The sequence below is a fragment of the Beta vulgaris genome, chromosome 4, assembly GCF_026745355.1.
Source record: "Beta vulgaris subsp. vulgaris cultivar EL10 chromosome 4, EL10.2, whole genome shotgun sequence".
Taxonomy (NCBI): domain Eukaryota; kingdom Viridiplantae; phylum Streptophyta; class Magnoliopsida; order Caryophyllales; family Amaranthaceae; genus Beta; species Beta vulgaris.
The window spans coordinates 59,216,262-59,236,808 of record NC_079205.1 but is presented as its reverse complement, the minus strand read 5'-3'; the positions used below and the strand labels follow the sequence as shown (position 1 = coordinate 59,236,808).

Genomic DNA, 20,547 nt, shown 5'->3' with positions numbered 1-20,547 from the left:
AAACTCACCATGGGCCCTAAAATCATTTCATGAATGATATGCTAATTCCATTGAGCCCAATTCAATGAACATTATACGTGAAATCATCCCTTCACAATTATTTCTCAATTATTCAAGTGTTATCTTTCTTTATCCATCTTCATCCCATATTCATTTCATGAAATAACAACTCATCTAGAAAAATCCAGTCAATCTAGCTAATTTACTGTCTTATAATTAACAAGATGGGATTTAACGACTAGATTTTTTTAAGATCGTATTAAAAACTAGGGAGATATTACTGAAATACAATATTATTCTATATTTTATTATAAATAAGATATCATGATATCTTGAAATGCGTAGTCATAGTTATACAAGTATTTATGACCAACTAAGAATTTTCAAGTAATAAATCTGTAATATGCCAAATACCATTTAACATAGAAAAATTGTTAAATGTTATGGTTGTTATCATTTCATTTTTAGTAAATTGTCAAAGTAAAAAATAGAATAGTAGAAAACCAAAAATAGTTAATCTTAGTCTGGGGTGATAATGAGTCTGATCTGTTCGTGAACAGTTTGAGCTTGGCTCGTTCAAAGTTCGGTCAAAGACTCAAAGCTTGCCTCGTTGTGGCTCGGCTCGAGTTCAGGTTCGACTCGAGACCTTAACGAGACGGGTTGAATTGTAATAAACTCGGCTCGAAAGTCTAATGAACAAGCTCGATTATTTTTATATATGAAAATAATGTATTATGTATATATACATAAATATATTTATTCTAGATATTACATAATAATAAGTCAATAGGTCAAGCCTGTTCATGAACATTTTGATACCGGCTCGGTCAACGTTTGGTCAATGCTCGGCTCGATCACAACTCGGTTCGTCAAGTTTCGAGCTCTGCTCGAGTTCAAATAAACTGTAATGAACACAAGCCAAGTTAACAAGAGTTGAGACTGGGCTCAATCGATAAGCACCCCTACTTACCATATTACAAACACGGACACAGAAGTATAAACTTAACTAAACAAAGCTCTAAATGTGGGTTATGCTTGTTATCATTTTTATTTTCATGTTTTGTATATTATCAAAGTAAAAATAAAATATAGAAAACATAAAATTAAACATGATTATTTTGAGTATGACTAAAAATAAGATTAAAAATTCTTAAACAAAAATGTGGATAATGAAATCATATGAACAATCCATGATGAGCCAGCGATTTCAATAATATGCTTTAATTTCACCAAGATTGACTGAAGATGGGTGGAATTCATTAGGGGAATCGTAGAGGTAATTTCACCATTTTTATTTCCGATTCTCAAATATAGCTCCACATTATCACATTTTAACCCATCATATAACTAATACATAAAGCAGAGTTCAAAAGCCAACTTACGAGGCCGCGACATTTGACGTTCTTATTCGACGTTATTTGTCGCGTTTATTAAGTGTCATGTCAAAATATTTTAAAATAAATAGTGTTCTAAATTGATAAAAAAAACATTAAATAGAGTCTAGGATAAGAGTAGATAGATTTGGCCTACAATGAAAAACTTAAGTAGAGTATATCAATTATAACTTTTAATATATAATTCTAAAAATTATAATTTTCGTATCATTGAAAAGTATATAATAATACTTTAAAATGAGATCCATTTATATTATATTTAAAATTTTATATCAGGGTAACATATAAGAAGAAATAAACGTACTAAATTAACCTACTGCAATTAGAGGGATTTTCTACAAAACCTTTTCATATTTGAATTGAATTAGAATAATCAAAGTTATATATAATTAAGATCCATTAATTATAATATTTTTCAACTCTGTATTAGAGTAATGTATAAGAAGAAATATTTACTATACTACTGTATTAAAGTAACCTACTGATGCTACCCAATAAGAATTAGTGATTTGTTTTCAACTCCAACTTTTCTACAAATCTCATTCATGTTAGAATTAGAAGATGCATAAGAAGTTTTTCTTTTAAAAAAATGATGTATGAGAACATATATTTTGTACATTAATATATTAAACTAACCTATTGCAATTACATCTAGAGTTGTGTTCTGAACTCCAACTTTTCTATAAACCATGAGAAATTAAAGTAATAATGTATTAAAATAATCTACAAAAATTCAAACAATAAACATAAAAGATAGAATATGGGAAATTTCATTTTTACGAGATGTTTTAATTTTAGGAATTGCAGTTATGCACATGAATTATAATCTTCTTTCTCAATTTTTTTTTTCTCTTCTATCCTTTGGGTCACCTCTTTTGCGCTTACTCTCTCCTCTCTATATTTTAATCTCTGTTTTTTCTAAAAATCAAAATCAAAATCAAAATCAAACAGTTTGGTGTGCAACAAATTTGAACATTTTTGCCTATAGATAGAATTGGTTTCCATTTTCTTTTTTGTCTTTCTAATTATTGGACTTAAATGTTAGACTTTGTGCAACCAATATTGTGAGTTTATCACTATCTCACCCTTAATTTATAAAACTGATACTTAATCAATCACTTAAAAAACCTACATCAAACTCAAACAACCTACACCAAATGCAACCATTATATTCCAAACCAAATCATAAAAAATTACATTAAACTCAAACAACCTACACCAAATGCAATTACAACCATTAAAAATAATGCAAGAAAAAATATTTAAAATTTTTACACCTATTAGATCTATAAACCGTATGAAATGAAGAAAAGATCCACACAAATAGATGAAATAAAAAAAAGACCCGACCAAACTAGGCTAGAGTTCATTCTATCTACCAAATGAAATAGTCATTAACATGTTTCTTCTTCTTCCATCAATAAAGAGTCAAATTAAATTTAAGATATTGTTGTCCATTTTGGTGACATGGAGCTTACAGAAAAAGAAAAAGAAAAATAAAGAAGCAGAACTCCAAATAATTTTTACCTTCATGTCTTAATCGTCCTGATATTTTTTTCTCATATATTGTCAGGTTACTTCATGAGTCCAAAATGAATCGTTATATAAGTTTTTTTTATTATTATATATTTAACCAATCAAACTAAAAAAAATCGGAATTTTCACTCATTAAATTATAAGTATATTTTTTTTATTGAAAACCAATTAATAAAAGAAATAAAATGAAATACCAAAATAATTATATCGTTTTTCCATAATTTTTGACATTGAAAAACCTGATCATTGATATCCTTGATTTTATATTCTATAAAGAAAATGACAGTTATAAAAAAAATACAATAAAATACGATTAAATAGGATATGTAAAAATTTCAAAAATCTACATCTTTTTCACGAAGAGTATGAGCATTTGCCCGAATGCCCAATACTACTTTAATAAATATATAAGAATTAAGATGCAACTCTATTTTTATTTGTCCCTTCATCTTAATCTAATTGTAATACTTACTTAATAATGAAATGATTGCGGGATCTTTTTGGGTGCCACCTTTTAGTGACTTGATAAACTTTTTTTTTCATCTTTATTCTCTAAATCTCTATTACGCATGCAAAGATCTTTTCAAATTTATCATCTTTATATACTTGCATCAATTTCCAATTATATTGCATCAAACACTTCTGTTTCATATTTGAACTATGTACTACTCGGCTCTCGTATACACATTGTTGGTTATATATAGTAGGAGGCTTTTAGTAATAATACGTATTAATACACAGTTTAATCTTTAACTAGTTATTAGGTCCAGGCTATACCTCAGGTAAGAAAAAATTTCATTTATTAATATAATACTTTATGATAATAACACTAAATACAACTTAGCCTACTGATTAAGACTTGAGGTCTCGAGATCAAACCCTATACTATGCAATTTCTAAATTTTTTATTGTACATGGATTACATGAACTAAAACTTACTAGGGAGAGCGCCACATGTCAAAGTTTCTTGTTTATGCACGTCTTTCAATATATTTGTATAGATTTAAGATAATAGGCACTCTGTGAAGGTGTTAGATTTGTCAAACTTGTTATTATTTGTTAATAGCTAACTAATAATATAGACTGGTAGAATTACTGAATTAGATAAGATGGATGATGACAGACACGTCAACATTCAATGGAAATGGAAAGGAAATCTTTAACAAGGTACCAGATACTAATGCTTTTGTTAATGACTAAAAACTTTTTAGTTCGTGTGATCCACAGACTAAAAACTGAAGAACAAATCATGTGAGAAGTGAGATTGCTATTCCCTTACAATTTAGTTGATGCATTATATAGTTATGCGTCCTACTTTTTCAATTTGAACTTTTTTGTTATTTAGGGGTAATTTTTTAATTAATCAAGATATTTGATCCTTTTTTCTTCAATGATAGGTTGGCCCACTATATAACATATCTCTCTCACTTTTATTTATTTTCTCTCCACCTTTTTCATTTTTTCGTAAATTTAACTCTTCTTCTCCCCACGTTATTCACTTTTCTGTTATTTCACTCTTCTTGTTGTCTTTTTCACTATTCTATTATGTTTGCTCTTGTAGTTGACGTAACACATATCCACCTTGTAGCTTTCTCTTTTATTTTTGTTCATTTCCCCCAAAGGTACTATTTTTTAAAAAAATAAATTAGTCGAGCACGTGCTACCCGAAACCCTGCATAGTTCCCCCCCCCCCCTCTGGTTATAGTGCATGTAACAAGATGATCTTCTGACCTTGATGATTGTTAGAAATTTGATGAAGATGCCTTAAATTGTAATCGTGTAATTATATGACTGAACATATTTGGCTCTTTTTTTTCCAGAAAAAGCTTAATATGGTGAAGCTTATCTGTTTAGGTGAAAATTTGCCCTAAGGTAATGTCGATCGGGGGACGACGACAACTAGATTATGTGAAGAACTAGTGAGATGGACGAAGGAGAAAACAGGGAAAGAACGCCAGTAAATATTGACGCGGAAAAATCCCAATGAAGATGGGTAAAAAACCACGTGTGGCCTGTCTATGAATCCACCAATTCACTAATGCAACAATCGTCAATAAAATATGATAATCAATACAAATCTATCACTAACAATTGTAAATGAATCAAATTGAATAATGCTAGTACAATTCACTTGAAGTAGAAAACAATGTGTGCTTGTAAGTGTTCTCTCAATGACTTAGTGTAGAAAAAATGTCATATAGTCCTGAGCACGCCCTTAGGTTAGACTTCCTTTTATACTCTTGGCTGCATGTTAGGGTTTTTTCGCCAATAAAGTTAAGATTCATGGGAAAATCCCAACAGCTTTTAGACTTCGTTTGAATTTTATTCTGCTCCCATTTGCACGTGCCTCCTAGTTGACTTAGCCGTCCATAATTCTAGGCCACTAGTTATAGACTTAGTCTAGACAAGCTGCATAATCATACTGTCGAGACGAACTGACAGTCGCTATCTTGGTCTAAACTTGTATAGAAAATTGATCATAACAATATCTTATAAAAAATCATAAAGTTAATAGATGAATAGTGAAAAAATTTAATAATGGTAGGTAACAAGAAATTGAAGAAATAGTACAATCTAAGTGAAAGTTTTTTTTTGGGGGGAGGGTGTGGTTTTGGGGGGGAAGAATGGTTGTTGCTTTTAGGGGAGAAACTAAAGAGTGAAGATATGATGGGGGCCAATTTAAGTCATATTTCCACTAGAACTAACAAATGAAAATGACAAGCGATGAGGAGTGCAACTTTGTACCTGTTTTAGAAAGAGAAAGTGACCAATCAAACTTACTACTATTTCTTGAAAATACCCAAAAAAAAAGGTTCCCTTCATATTCCATCATCTGTAAAGAGACGTTGATGGCATCACATAAATGATTGGAAGATGTGGAAATTGATCTTTCAAAGTGTCAAATTCAAACTCCAACTTTCTTCTTTTACTCTCGTCTCGTGTAAGCATGTCATTTTCGTCAATACTAATGCGCCTATCTATATCTCATCTTCTTTAGTAATCTATAAGTGCTGCCGACTTTTTTTTATCATTTTCTTTTCTTTGTGACCCCAAATCACACACTCATTCATACTCAAGTGTGAACATGAATATAGAGTATCCTACTTGGAAAGTGTTTGCACGTCGGAGATCTTCATATATACTAATTTAGTGACTATCCTATCCTACTTTATCTACTATCAGATCTTCCACACGAGTGATATTATACTACTTGAATTATAAAATACTTCATATCAGAAGTTCTTCCAAGTAACAGTTCCATAATGCATTTATGTATAGATCAGTGTGATTAACTATATTTACTTTACAAAAAGTTGGTACGTCAAATACAAGTTGTTAGACTATTAACATATATGAATGAATTAATGAAAATCTTGCATGCATAAGATGTATGATAGATTTTCTATAATTTAGTTTGAAAGGGTCACTTTCTAAGTCAAAATGGATTACTTTTAGACTCACTTTTTACCTTACATGAGGGACGAGTCATGACTCACGCACACATATAAGTGTTTTTATTAGCCTTTAAAAGTTAAACCCCTTCTTAGAATAACTTGTTGTGTATGCATCTCATTCTAAAATTTGTATTATGAAATCAGGTGTTATGCTAGACATGCGCGATGTAGATGATTGTACACGATCTCAAATATTTGGTGCCTTAATCGCTACTTTTTTATATATATATTAGTAACATTATTGTTGTATATGAAGTAGTTATTGTATGTATTCTTAGCTTTTTGAAAAAAAATGTAAGAAGAAATACTATGAATTGTCCTCGTACATGCTCCTCATTTAGAGGCCCATTATAACCTCACACACCCCATCCCTATGTGTTTATTAGCTGCGCTCATAGAACTATCATACATAGCTTGCACATTTAAGTAATTTAATTAAAAAAACTTACTTTTGTTTTGGTTGTAACAATAATTAGTGATTGCATTTTCAAAAGTAATTGGTGTGCATGGTTAACAGTAACACCTATTAGTCCTACCCACCCACCGTCTTAAGAAAAATCAAAGACATATTTCTAGAAGCATCACTTTATGCCACACCACATCATCACTTATTCCATTTTATGAATATATAGATCAACATATAAGATTCGAACCTCTAGTTAACATATAGTTGTGACTGTATGTTACCAACTAAACAAATTATAATAAACATCTAGAGTAGGTTATATCCTAAAATTAATATACAATATAGTAAAAACAAGAAGTTAATTTAGATTATAAAGTGAAAGCTTTGTCTTTTACTATCAAATAATAACAAAAATGACATTTTATACTAATACTTCCTACATTTCTTTTTCGTTTTTGTTTCTCTTTTTAACTCGTTTATTTCCAGAAAGTTTTTCATACTCTAATATTTTTTATTTTGAAAATTTTCTTTTTGTGGAACCACTTTTTGTTCTATAAGCGGACTCATACATAATCTTTTCTTTATCATTTATTCTGTTGTTTTTGGTATTTTTTATGTTGAATTATATATTTTTCGAATTTGTTTTGCTGTTTTTTATATTCTTTGTGTCGCATTTTTTGAGTAATTTAATACTTATGTAAGTTTAAAAAAATTATATTTTCTGTTATTATTGAATGTTAAATCTGTTAAAACTTAATTTTTTATAGGATTGTTAAAACTTAATATTACTTGTTAACATTCGACTATTTATGTTCGAATGTGTTTTTACCTTTTAGTTATGGAGTATGATTAATCTCCTATTACATTATCCAGAAGTAAAAAATATACATAAAATATCACACATTTATCAAGATTTCTTCAAAGTGCTTCTTAGTAAAGTCAGTATTTGAAATAGGAAGAATAAAAAGTAACAAAGAGAATAATTACTATAATTGGTACAATAGCATAGGAAGACTTAATTCATCAATGTACCATACATATTCCTCAAGTAGTCAATGTTAGCCGTCCTACCAGGTTTGAATCCCACTTTGAAATATTCCTCATATGTGAGTGCTTTCTCTTGGTTGACTACCACTTTATGCAAATTACAAGCACATGATTGCACAGGGCGTGAAAACTAAAAATGAAATGCTAACCACGCACAAAAACTTCATCCAGATTTCAGAAGAAAATGTTGCTTTCTACTATCCCTACACATTTTGTGGTGGTGCTAAATCAAGTGAAATTCGCTGCGTGTCAAATCAAAACAAAAAAAAGGAGGTGAAGTTCGCTGGCACAGGAAGTACCCCGCTATAGATGCTAGATAGTGATGTAACTACTACTCCGGACTTCCGGATTACTTTGTTTGACGTATTTTGCTTTCTGTACAAGTGTGGGAAAATAATTGTGTTAATCTGTTGTAGGTTAACCTGACATTTAATATATATATAGTGTTTATAATACAGATCCCTGACTATGAGAGTACCATTCTACCCTTTACAATATAATATTATCTCTTTACATATAATATTATCCAATACTTTCATTTCATATCATAATATTCAGGAATGTTATGTTTTTACCTATACAAAAATTTGATCATTGATACTATTGAACATGTGTTAGTCAAAGAAAGGGTGTAAAATAGAGAAAGTATATTCCCATATTCGGTATGGGGAAACTTTTCCCATACTATTTACTTGATATGATTAGATGTAGTCCAGATATAATTTAATGGCTAAGGGTGCGTTCTATTCAACTTATTGGACCTGAACTTATTGGAACTTATCTGAACTGAACTTATTGAACCTGAACTGAACTTATTGGAACTTATTAAACCTGATTGGACCTGATTGCACCTGATTCAACTTATTGGACCTGATTGAACCTGATTGGAACTTATTGGACCTGATTGAACCTGTTGACCTTATTGGACCTTATTGGAACTTATTGACCCTGATTGAAACTTATTAGACCTTATTGGACCTGATTGAAACTTATTAGACCTTATTGAACCTGATTGAAACTTATTTGACCTTATTAGACAAAAACATTGACCATGAATAACATAAATATTACCACTAACGTAAATACTACCCTCAAAATTTTTTATGGAATAATAATTATTATAATTCGTCCTTTAAAAATAATGATTATTAATTATCTCTTATGATAATTAATTTAACAAAAAATTACTATTTATATATTTGCCTATACATAACTTTCATCACTAATATATCTAATAGTGTTGTTTTAATTTTATAAAACACTAGTAGAAAATCAAAAAATTAATAATCATTATTATTATTGTTAACCTTAATTATTATTAGTAATTATTATTATTATTATTATTATTATTATTATTATTATTATTATTATTATTATTATTGTTAACCTTAATTATTTGACCATGATTATAATTATTGTTAACTTTAATTATTATTATGTAATTATTATTATTATTATTATTATATTATTATATGTAATTATTATTATTATTATTGTTAACCTTAATTATTTGACCATGATTATAATATTATTCAATAGCAATATGAATAATCAAATAATAGACAATAATACAAGTATAATACTATACATTGTGGTACTTTAATAAAAAATTCTAATAATAACATAATCAGCTAATAGTAATATGAATAATAAAATAATAGACATAATACAAATAAATAATAAAATAATAGACATAATACAAATAAATAATAAAATAATAGACACTAATACAAGTATAATACTATATAATCATTGTGGTACTTTAATTATAATTCTAATAATAACATAATCCGCTAATAGTGATATGAAATTATGAATAACAAAATAGTGGACAATAATACAAATGTTTATTAAACATTGACTATTTGGACCTTATTGGACCTTATTAGACCTGATTGGAACTTATTGAACCTTATTAGACCTGATTGGAACTTATTGCACCTGATTGGAACTTATTGCACCTGATTGGAACTTATTGGACCTTATTAGACCTTATTGGAACTTATTGCACTTATTAGACCTTATTGCAACTTATCTGAACTTATCTGAACTTATCTGAACTTATTGGACCTGAAACTTAATTTTTTAAGTTGAACAGAACGCACCCTAATTAATATGATAAGATATTGTTAAGATATGATATAAGATTTCAACTAACAAGCCCCCCAAAAAATATGAAAAACAAAAAATTTATAATTTTTCAATATTACTTTTGTCATAAAAATTACATAAATGTCATAGTATTGGCTCATACCCGGTATGGGAATATCATTGCTCGTATAAAATACACAATAAAATGAATTTAGCAACATCATAGTTTATAATGGTTTTCCTTTAATATAACTAGATAAAGATTTGTCGATATCTTTTAGTATATTTCATGGAATGAATAGAGTATGTTATTCTTTAAGTATTACTATTTAAAACGTTTTCTTTGAAAATGCTTGTAATTTGCTGTTTTAGAGTATGAATAGAGTATGGTTTCCTCGCATCCCCCGAGGTAGTTTACGTTTGTTCTCTTGCAACCTTCCAATCTCGGAGGCCTCATAATCTTTGACAAACATCTCAGAGGTCCGCCACCGTTTCAACATCGAAACAACACTACTTTGATTTTGATAAAAAAAATAGATACTTTTATAAATATTAATTTAAAATGATATGTTTGATTTTTGTCCTTCGCAAAGTGAGAAATCCAAATTACCCCTAACTTACGATATTTTCGTCCTACCTAAAAAAAGAACAGATTCACATACAAGGACTTTTGTTCTTAGAATTTTAAAATAATACGTTCTCGTTACATAATCAGAAGAGTCTACAATAAGTCAGCAAACATACATCAGCTGATTAGCACCCTACTTAGTTATTAAGTCACATATATGATATATATACGTGTAAATTTGATGCTGTTAATGTATTAATGTAGTGGGTTACTGCATAAAATCGCCATTAGACGAAGCAAAATATTCTCTGTCCCTATTATCTTAGGCCTGAAGATAAACTATCAGCCTCTATCTGTTAATTGGCTAATTATTTGCCATCAATCTTGCATATTTTGAAATCCTTTATCCTTCTATTGTGCTACTCCTTGAGTGGCATTTAATTAATCCAATTATATGCAACAACTTATTAATTAGTAGGAATCAAATCCTAACTACTCTTAACATCTTTTTATAGTAACTTTCTGTGCACAGAATATGTAATTTTCCATCTTTATGATATGCAGAATATATAGATATACGTTAATATAACTTTATAAGATCCAAAATATTTGCTATAACCTTCTAGACTTTCATCAACTACTCCCTCCGTCCCATAATATAGTGCCTATTTCATTTTTGGTGGTCAAACTTTAAAATCTTTGACCGAATATTCTCATTTGTATATATAAAAAAACATATTCATGTAGGATCTTGTTAGATTCGTCTCAATGTGTAGTTTCATAATATCAACTTTTTATATTTTTTTATTAATAAGGAATTGAAGATATCAAAGGTCAAAGTTACGTTTTGGAGACCGTGAAAAAAGAAACAAGCACTATATTATGGGACGGAGGGAGTATATTTTATTATCTAAGCTATTTTAAGTTTACAACGACTTTTTATAATTAAATAACTACATCAAACTACATATTATTCAGAAATTTAATTTCTAATTTGAGCAAAGAAAAAAAAATATATTTTTTATAATAATACTATTTTCTCCTCCCACTTTAAACTTTTAAATGCATATAAAGATCGATAGGAGATATACAATTGATCAATTTTTTTAGCATACACCCGGGTGAACTGTGAGCATGGTACATCTAAGATTTTTTTTTGTTCATTACTCAATTAAAGTCATCCAAATTAGCAAATTGTACTAAAAAAATGAGAGTTCAAAATAAACAAAAAAATATTTAATTTATCATATACATGATACACTCAGCTTTATGATGAATGAACTAAATAAACTTATTATTAATATACGTGGCTCGGGTCAGGTTAAAAGAAATCAACCCATTTTGACCCACATAATATTCCTTTTACTTCCTCCATTTCAATTTAGCAATCCGTCTCGTGTAGACCCAGTTCACATTAAAAATAGTGTGGATCAGGCCAAGGCACGTGCCCCACTACAAACTAGTCACTCCCGCTTTCCAAAATCCGCGCGATTTTGTCTCTCTTCAATAAGATTCTCTCGCCCTAAAATTTTAACAAAAACAGTTATTTAGAACAATCATATATATACTATATCATTTTAAAATACACTGTATCATGTCAAAATACACTATCATGCCAGCCACTATAACGATCGATTATGATAATTTTTTGTAATATACAAATAAACTGCACTATAAGATTTCAAAATACACTATTTTATGTTAAAACACACTATATCATGCAACACTATCATATTAAAAAATACAGCAAAACACTATCATGTCAAAATACACTATATCATTTCAAAATACACTATATCATGTCAATATACACTATAACATGTAACACTATCATGCCAAAATGCTCAGCAAAACACTATGATTTTAGAATACACTATGTTATTTCAAGATACACTATATTATTTTAAAAATACACTATCAGCAGAGTGAAGTTATCAGAGGAGAGAGAAGTTATCAGGAGAGAGAAAAGAGCGGAAGATTGAAAGTGGCAAAAACGGAAATTTGTAATCATTAAAACTCACGTGAGATGGATAAGGTGAACACTAAGTAAGTGTGCACCGGGTTCATATTAGTTTTTTTCTCAATTTAATTGTGATACTTTCTATTTTAGAAAGTTTCGATCTAGTTGTAACACTTTCATTTTGGTTAAAAACTTATCTTTATCTCGGTCCTAGTACCTAAAACCCTTTATTTTCTTGCTCTATCTCTCTCTTCAAAAATTATCTAGAAGTATGTGATTATAAAAATATCACAACTAAGGCTCTGTTTAGTTCACCTAAAATTTTCTGATTTGAACTTATCTGATCTGATTTGTACTTATTTTTTCTGATCTGATTTGATTTGAACTGATTTGATCTGATCTGATTACAAAATCTTATCTTTTAGATTTTTCTCAATATATAAGAAAAAATATAGTCATGGTCTTATTTGATTCGTCTCACATAGTATTTTATTAATATTCAATTATTATAATTTTTACTAATATGTAAGGAAAGATATAATGATTTTTAAATATAAGCATGATCTGAACTGATATGATCTGATCCGAACTTATTTTTCTGATCTGATCTGATCTGATCTGAAATAAGCAAAAATAAAGTGAAAAAGGGATGAAAATTTAACCACTTTAAAAAAATGTTTAGCCATACTTTTATCGCGGGCTTGAGCTTGACGGCTGCTGTAAGTGGTTTGTGAGAGAAGCAATGACTGGTCATTGTCAGCCGTCAAATACGTGGCCAAAACTTTCCGGCACTCGTGGCTTTTTCTTCATCTATTTGCGTCATTTTCAGTATTCATCCGCAATTTCATTTCACGATCCCTATCATTACACATTAAGGTCCAAGTATGCTAATGATTATATTGAATTGGCGAGGGAATTTCAAAAAGCAGCAGTTTGACAGCCTATTTAGCATTTTGCTGCTTTATTCATCTGTATGATGATTAGTGATGCTTATTAGGATGTGCAAACATTTACGGATCTTATACAAATGATAAACTTTTTTTTAAAAAACAAATATTTCCTTCGTTTTATAATATAGTGTTTGTTTTTTTCTCCTTCAGATCAAACTTTAAAATTTTTGCTCAAATATTTTCATTAGTATATATAAAAAAACATACTCATGCAGGATTTTAGTTAGATTCGCGTGTATTTTCATAATATCAACTTTTTTATATTTTTTATTAATACGAAATTGAAGATATTAAACGTCAAATATATGTCTTGAATACCATCTGAAAAGAAAACAAGCACGATATCACAGACATAAGGAGTATAACAATAGCATATTGGCAAATATGCTCCTTTTCTTGTTCCAGGTGCAAAGCCGGAATTAAACGTCAAAGCTGTTCTTGATATATCCTATATATTATAAAAAAAGTCTTACTTTTTATTTATCTTATCTTTATCTATTTCCTCCTCTTTACAAAGTGTGATCTCCTATCATGTTGGAATATGCATGAAGTAAAAGGAAGAATATTTTCAGTTCAGTTTCTCTCAGTTCAAAAGAACGAGGCTTATGTAACCAAGTTTAGAAAAATGTAGTTATGCATATAAGATAAGTAATATAATATATAGATTATGATATAAATTAGGGATTAGATTAGGGCTTTAATTAAAAAATCCGAGATAAGATGTCGAAGGGATGAAAAAAAAGAATAAGACTTAGTTTTCCAATAATAATTGCAATTAGCCTATTTATAAGTCATAAACGTTTCATAACACCTTAACACAAAAATGTTAGTTCTATAATAATAATTGCAATTAGCCTATTTATAAGTCATAAACATTTTTTTCTCATGTTAGAAGGGATGGGAATTCTGTTGCCCATAACCTCGCTAGAGTAGTGCCGTTTGGTGTAGAGCAATGTTGGGAGCGTCATTGTCCTAGTGTTGTAACACCCTATGTACTTATGGACACCTTGTCCCTTTGATTAATGCACTTCTCTTTCCCCTCAAAAAAAAAAATCATAAACATTTCATAGCACCTTAACACAAAAATGTTAGTTTTCTAATAATAATTGCAATTAGCCTATTTATTAGTCATAAACATTTCATAACACCTTAACACAAAAGTGAAAGAAAAAAATACGAGTATTTATTTTTACAATTATCTCAATTATCCAATCATATTATATCGAAATATCAAATAATATTAGAAATGGGTGAAAAAAAATTAATAAAAACCAACTTTTTTTGAGGGGTACTTAAAACTAACTTAGAAAAGACTGTGAGTAGAGTCCATTATTTTTATTAGGCGAATTATACCTATGCCTCTCCCTTCTTCATTAGGAAATTTATTTACTCTTATGGTCACATCTTTGATAAAAACTTAAACAAAGAAAGTAATGTTTCATATTTCTTTAATAAACAAGGAAAAAAATTTAGTTAGCTAAGAAAAACATCAAAAAATTCACTTGTTACAAAATGACGAAGAGTTATTTATTTAGAATACGTCTAACCCATTGTAGATACGAGGATTGACTAATAAAATCTTTTACTATTGATGTTTTGTAAATAATTTCTCCATTCTTTTTCTATCTTTTATGTTTAACAACCTGCCCACCCTGAAAACGGCTCAGCCGGAGGTAGGGTCCAGAGCCTGAAAGAGCACCGCACGTTGCGTGGTGTCCGGTGCGCCCTCAGTGGCCCTTGAAAATCCGAAGGACTGAGTGCCGACCACGCCTAGTTGAACTCATCATAACCACATAAGGTCTCCAAGGTGAACAACCTCTGGTCGATGGAACAATGTAGGCAAGGGAAGTCGGTAAAATGGATCCGTAACTTCGGGTTAAAAGGATTGGCTCTAAGGGCTGAGCACCGGGGTCCCAGTCCTGAACCCGTATGCTGTCGGTGGACTGCTCGCGCGGTGAGAGCGGGTCGCCGTGCGCCGGTAATGGGACGGACTAGGAACGACGCCTTCGGGGGTCTTCTCCGAGCGTACGAACAAGGGGAATCCGAGTATTTAATTAAAACAAAGCATCGCGATGGTCCTTGCAGATGTTAATGCAATGTGATTTCAGCCCAATGCTCTAATACCATGTCAAAGGACCAACTCAACCAAAAGCTTAAGCTGATGGTTGGAAGTCCTAGGAATAGTTTATACTTTATACTCTATCAGTAACTATGAATTTGGGTTTTAAGGAAGTGAAAAAGGTAGATAGTTTTGCATAAAGATAGTCCTTTAATCAACTAGAGTAGGAGAAAAAAATCCTTAATAACTAAAGATCCCATATTTGGAGAGTTGTTTTGGACCAATAATTCTAATTTTGAATTATTGGTATGAGGAGCTTTTTGGTAAAAGGATTCAACATATTAAGTTGAAATGGTTAATAATTATGTTTTTAATTCTTTTTATTAGGAAATTAAGTCAGCTCAAGGGCTAACCCCTACAAGGCTACTAACTTGTAGGAAACACCAATACATTGGCTGGTAAGGCATGCATAGCATGCTAAGAAAATACCCCAGCATAATGCTGGGGTAAAGATCGAACCCCTGACCTCAAGGGCCAAGCGGGAGCGCTCTACCCACTTGAGCTAACTCCTATCCTTAACACGAGGACTTCCCAGGAGGTCACCCATCCTAGTGCTACTCTCGCCCAAACACGCTTAACTGCAGAGTTCTGATGGGATCCGGTGCATTAATGCTGGTATGATCGCACCCAATAATTATGCTTAAAATTCATCGGCTATATATTAGCTTCACCAAAATCCTTTACAAACAACTAGGACAATCAGTTAGTTAAATCAACTAATACAATAAACAATCAATTAATATTATCAACAATTAGCTATTACGCTAATGTAATTGAATCAGATCCTAATAGAAATGTGTGCCCCACTCTTTTTTCTTTATAAGTGACTAAACAAAACGGAAAAACTATCCATCAAAGAGATAAAACAAAATAAAATATATAAAAAGAAACGTGCGCCGCTATGTGATTATAAAAGAAGCAAACGAGTTAAGAAAGAGTCAATACAACTATCATTGGCTCATCAAAAACTTATCTTTCTTCTATATTTCTCTTTCTCTCCTATATTCCCTCAGAATATCCTGAAAATCATCAACGCAAAAACATTTCCAAGATTTTCGACCCAGATTATAATTTTACAACATTTATTTTCATTAGTGTCAAAAACCCATAAAATTCTGGGATAAGTCATAGAATAAAGAAGATGAGCAACTATAATAGTGATTATAGTTCATATTACTCCACACCTGATGAAGAATATTACTATAACAACAACATTAATGGGGAAAATGTATTTTGTGCTAGTACAAATAATGAGTTACTACCCTGTTATTCGTCTATATTTGCTGATACTTCGTCTGAGATTCAACGCCCCAAATCTCTTACGGTACTACTTCTATCTTTCGCATTCATTTTACTTCTTTTTTCACTTTGCTACTTCTTAGTTCTTCCCCATTGCACAAAATTATGAAAAAGTTCATTACCATCATTTTACTTCTTTTTTAGTTTCATGCTTCTTCTTTTTTTTCCTCTGGTTTTTGTTTTCATTTCCTGTTTTTTTGGTTCTTTTTTATGGGGGTGTATAAGAAAAATCAAGAAATTCATTCATATGCACAAAAGTTAATTTTTTTCTTTTCAAAATGGTTAATTATGGGTCTGAAAATGATAGACATAGATCAAAGTTAAAGGCATGCAGATTCAACTACTACTATAAAGTATGTGAGTGAAAAAACTAAAAATATAAAATAAAAAAATTTATTGATTTTAGAAATTAAAAGGCAAGAAAGATTGATATGCTAGTTTCTTATTGAGAGACATGAGCGTTTAATTTGGTTTGTAATTTGCATGCATTTATAATTTTTGTGCAGTAGGTTTGATGTATATATATTTGCTTGATAAAGTTTTTATCATATGTTTAAATTTTGTATTGAAGAGAAGTATTATGCAGTTTAATTAATTATCGCGCACATATTTTGGTGTTTGGCAGAGAGAAGAAATAGAGGCTGCTAAAAAAGGTGAACAAAAACTTGGTTTGAAGCTGACTAAGACAGCATCATTGATGAATTTGTTTAGTAGAGTTACCTCTCAAACAGATGATGGCTTTGCTTCAGCGGATAAACTGAAAGCGGCTAATTTCTCTGCTTTATCTCTCCAAATTGGCTCTTGGATGGTAATTTTTCTGCTTTAATTTGTCAACTTCCTAGATTTTTTTTAAAGTTATCGTCATCTGTTGTATTTAGATGCAACATTTGATTAGTTTAATCCACCCACCAAAAAGGGAAATGTCGCGTCTAAAAAACGGAGGGTGTAATTCGTTGCATATGACCTAAGCTAAGAATTCTTGTAGAATTTCCTAAACGTGAAAATGGCTGCATGTAAAGTAAAGTGGTAACTAGTAATTGTTCTGCTTAATTAGACCATGATTGTTTTCTATATAGTATGTATGATACTAATATAACAGATGTGATCTATTGAATTTGACAGAAAATCTCCAGGCATGAAGGAGATTTGATAGCCAAGTGTTACTTCAAAAAAAGGCAATTAGTCTGGGAAGTTTTAAACGGCAACCTGAAGAACAAGATTGAGTTTTCATGGTCTAATATTGCAGCCATTAAAGCTACTTTTCACCCAAATGAGGGAGGAGTTCTTGATATCATGGTTAGTTTTCTGATCATCTCCCACATTCCTCATTTATTTTTCTGTTAAAACAAAAAACAGTAAGTAGTATTTTTTATATCTAATTTTAACGAGAGAATCAAACAAGATCGCACGTAACTAATTTCATCTCTAACACTTGTTTTTCCTTTTTTACTATTTGTAGTTGGAAAAGCCACCGTTATTCTTCCATGAAGTTAACCCTCAGCCTAGAAAGCATACTAATTGGGAACAATGTGGAGATTTCACAGAACAACAAGCTTCCTTAATAAGGTATCGATCAATTCGGATTAGTCATTAATGTATATATACCTTGGTTTCTTTAAGTTAACCAACATATCTTATTGATGAATGGTTTATTATCAATCTAACTACACACTGAAAAACTATAGTATGTTTATACTACCTCTATATTTTTTAGTTGTACAATTTGTTTTTTTACACTTGCCGAGACGATTCTTTTAACATTAATATCTCTTATTGGGTGTAAGTAAAAATTACAAAAATTTGATATTTGGAATTCTCGCATTGAAACGAATCTAACGATAGCTTAACAAAATTGGTTGATGAATAGTGCCATAAAATCAAATGGTACAACTAAAAAAGTACGGAGGTAGTATATATAACCTTTGCTTAATTAATGATCTTCATTTTTGGAATCTTATTCATTGCAGGAAACATAGGCTTGTATTTGGTCCAGGAATGTTGGAAAAACATTACAACAAAATAATACAAGCTGACTCTAAACTGTATTCTATAAGCCAACAACCTTTTCCCTATCATGCTAGTATGTACTTCAATGAGATTCATTTTTCGAACCAGCTTATTTGTTTCGATAATACTCCAGTCGCGCTTCCTCCACCTATTCCTTCAAATAATCCTTCAGGTATTTTTACATTATTTCAATCAATCTGATTTCAATTTGTTTACTTTCATTAAATTCATCATTCACTCATTGATCACACTTCTTGGCTTACTTTCTTTGATACATCTAGTCATGAATTTCTCGGGACATAGTATGAGCAACTCTCCAAGCAATATCTCTACAAGTGGAAATAATCCAGGTTATTATGATCTTTCCTCCATTAATGATGAACAACCCTACTACATGAACGACCAATCACAATTCAGCCTTATGTCGTCGGCGAACCTGGGGACTACACATCAGCAAGCTGGTTACGTACATTCCAGTAGTGTACATGCGACCATGGAAAATAATATAGGACAATATACACTAGGCTATGACAATTCCACGCAGCAGATGACACAACTTGGGAATAATAGTCTTCCTTTTATGCAAGATTTTCTTGATCATTCTAGTTATGGTTATCAGAATCAGTATTATCATGATGCAGGAGGAAATCAGTATTATCAGAATTAGTACAGAGCATCAGAAAAGTTCCTTCTAACGTAATGACAGTACAAGCAATATATTTCATAGGAACTGTTTTTTTTGTATAATAGTCAATTTGTGACTAGGGTTTTAGCGACCACTATAAAAATAATCAATTTGTGGTCGCAAACGTGTTTCATTAGCTGATAATGACCGACGACGGATGCTAGCTTACTTGTACGTACATAGTTCTATATGCTTGAAGCTGAGGAAAAATTGTAAGTTAGGAAGTGCATTTTTAGGGAGTAGTTTGTGTTTAGGTGTTGATTTAAAGATTGTTTTCTTTTAATGAAGTCATGAATGGTTTGGTAAGATTGTGTACCTTTTATTTTGTTAGAAAAAAGATTGTTACCTCTTCGCTTGAATGTGAAAATTTATTTTACTGTTGTTTAAGTTGGGTTGTTTAGAGTAAAAAGTGAGCTAGATAGAAAAAATTAACCATGTTTGGTGATGATATACTTGGTGGCTCTAGAATAAAAAATAACATGGTAATTATAGAGAAGTGACGTTAAAACAATAATAGTTAATGGTCATTATATATGAGGAAAATAACACGGTTTTTAGATAAGTGAGCTAGAAGTATATATTTAAGAAATAAATGATTATTAGGTGGTGTTTTATTTTAGAGAAGTGATAGCAATAGTGGTCATTATGTCGGCTAATACCAAAATATATGTGTGTATGTTCTGCAATATAGTATTTGTGCTGATGACATATAATGTTTATTTGTGAAAAGGTAAACATTTTTCTCACTTTTGGAAAACATATTTCTCTCTTATTTTTCTATTTTGCAAAGTGTATGTGAATTGACAAACATTTCTCTCATTTTGGTAAATATTTCTCTCTTATTGAGTTGTTTTTACAAACATTATACTTCTATGTTATTAACACAAACACTACATCACAAAACATCAACACTATATATCACTACATATCTTGATGTTAGGCACCATATATGAAGACTACCTGGTATCGTATTATAATTTCTTAGTGTTTTTAGTTGGGTTTTACTTCATCCAATTTTGTTTCAGTTAAT

The 20,547-nt window shown here is 30.4% G+C and overlaps 1 protein-coding gene and 1 pseudogene across 1 annotated transcript; one reads left to right on the top strand and one right to left on the bottom strand.

Annotated features, from left to right (window-relative positions):
- Positions 1-16,043: 16,043 nt before the first annotated feature.
- On the bottom strand, positions 16,044-16,149 carry LOC125497171 (5S ribosomal RNA; annotated as a pseudogene).
- A 2,650-nt stretch (positions 16,150-18,799) lies between these two features.
- On the top strand, positions 18,800-19,771 carry LOC104890399 (uncharacterized). The gene is made up of 2 exons (XM_010675871.4): positions 18,800-19,004; positions 19,114-19,771. The coding sequence occupies exons 1-2, from the start codon at positions 18,821-18,823 to the stop codon at positions 19,497-19,499; spliced, it is 570 nt and encodes a 189-aa protein (XP_010674173.3). The 5' UTR covers positions 18,800-18,820; the 3' UTR covers positions 19,500-19,771.
- The last annotated feature ends 776 nt before the right edge of the window (positions 19,772-20,547 follow it).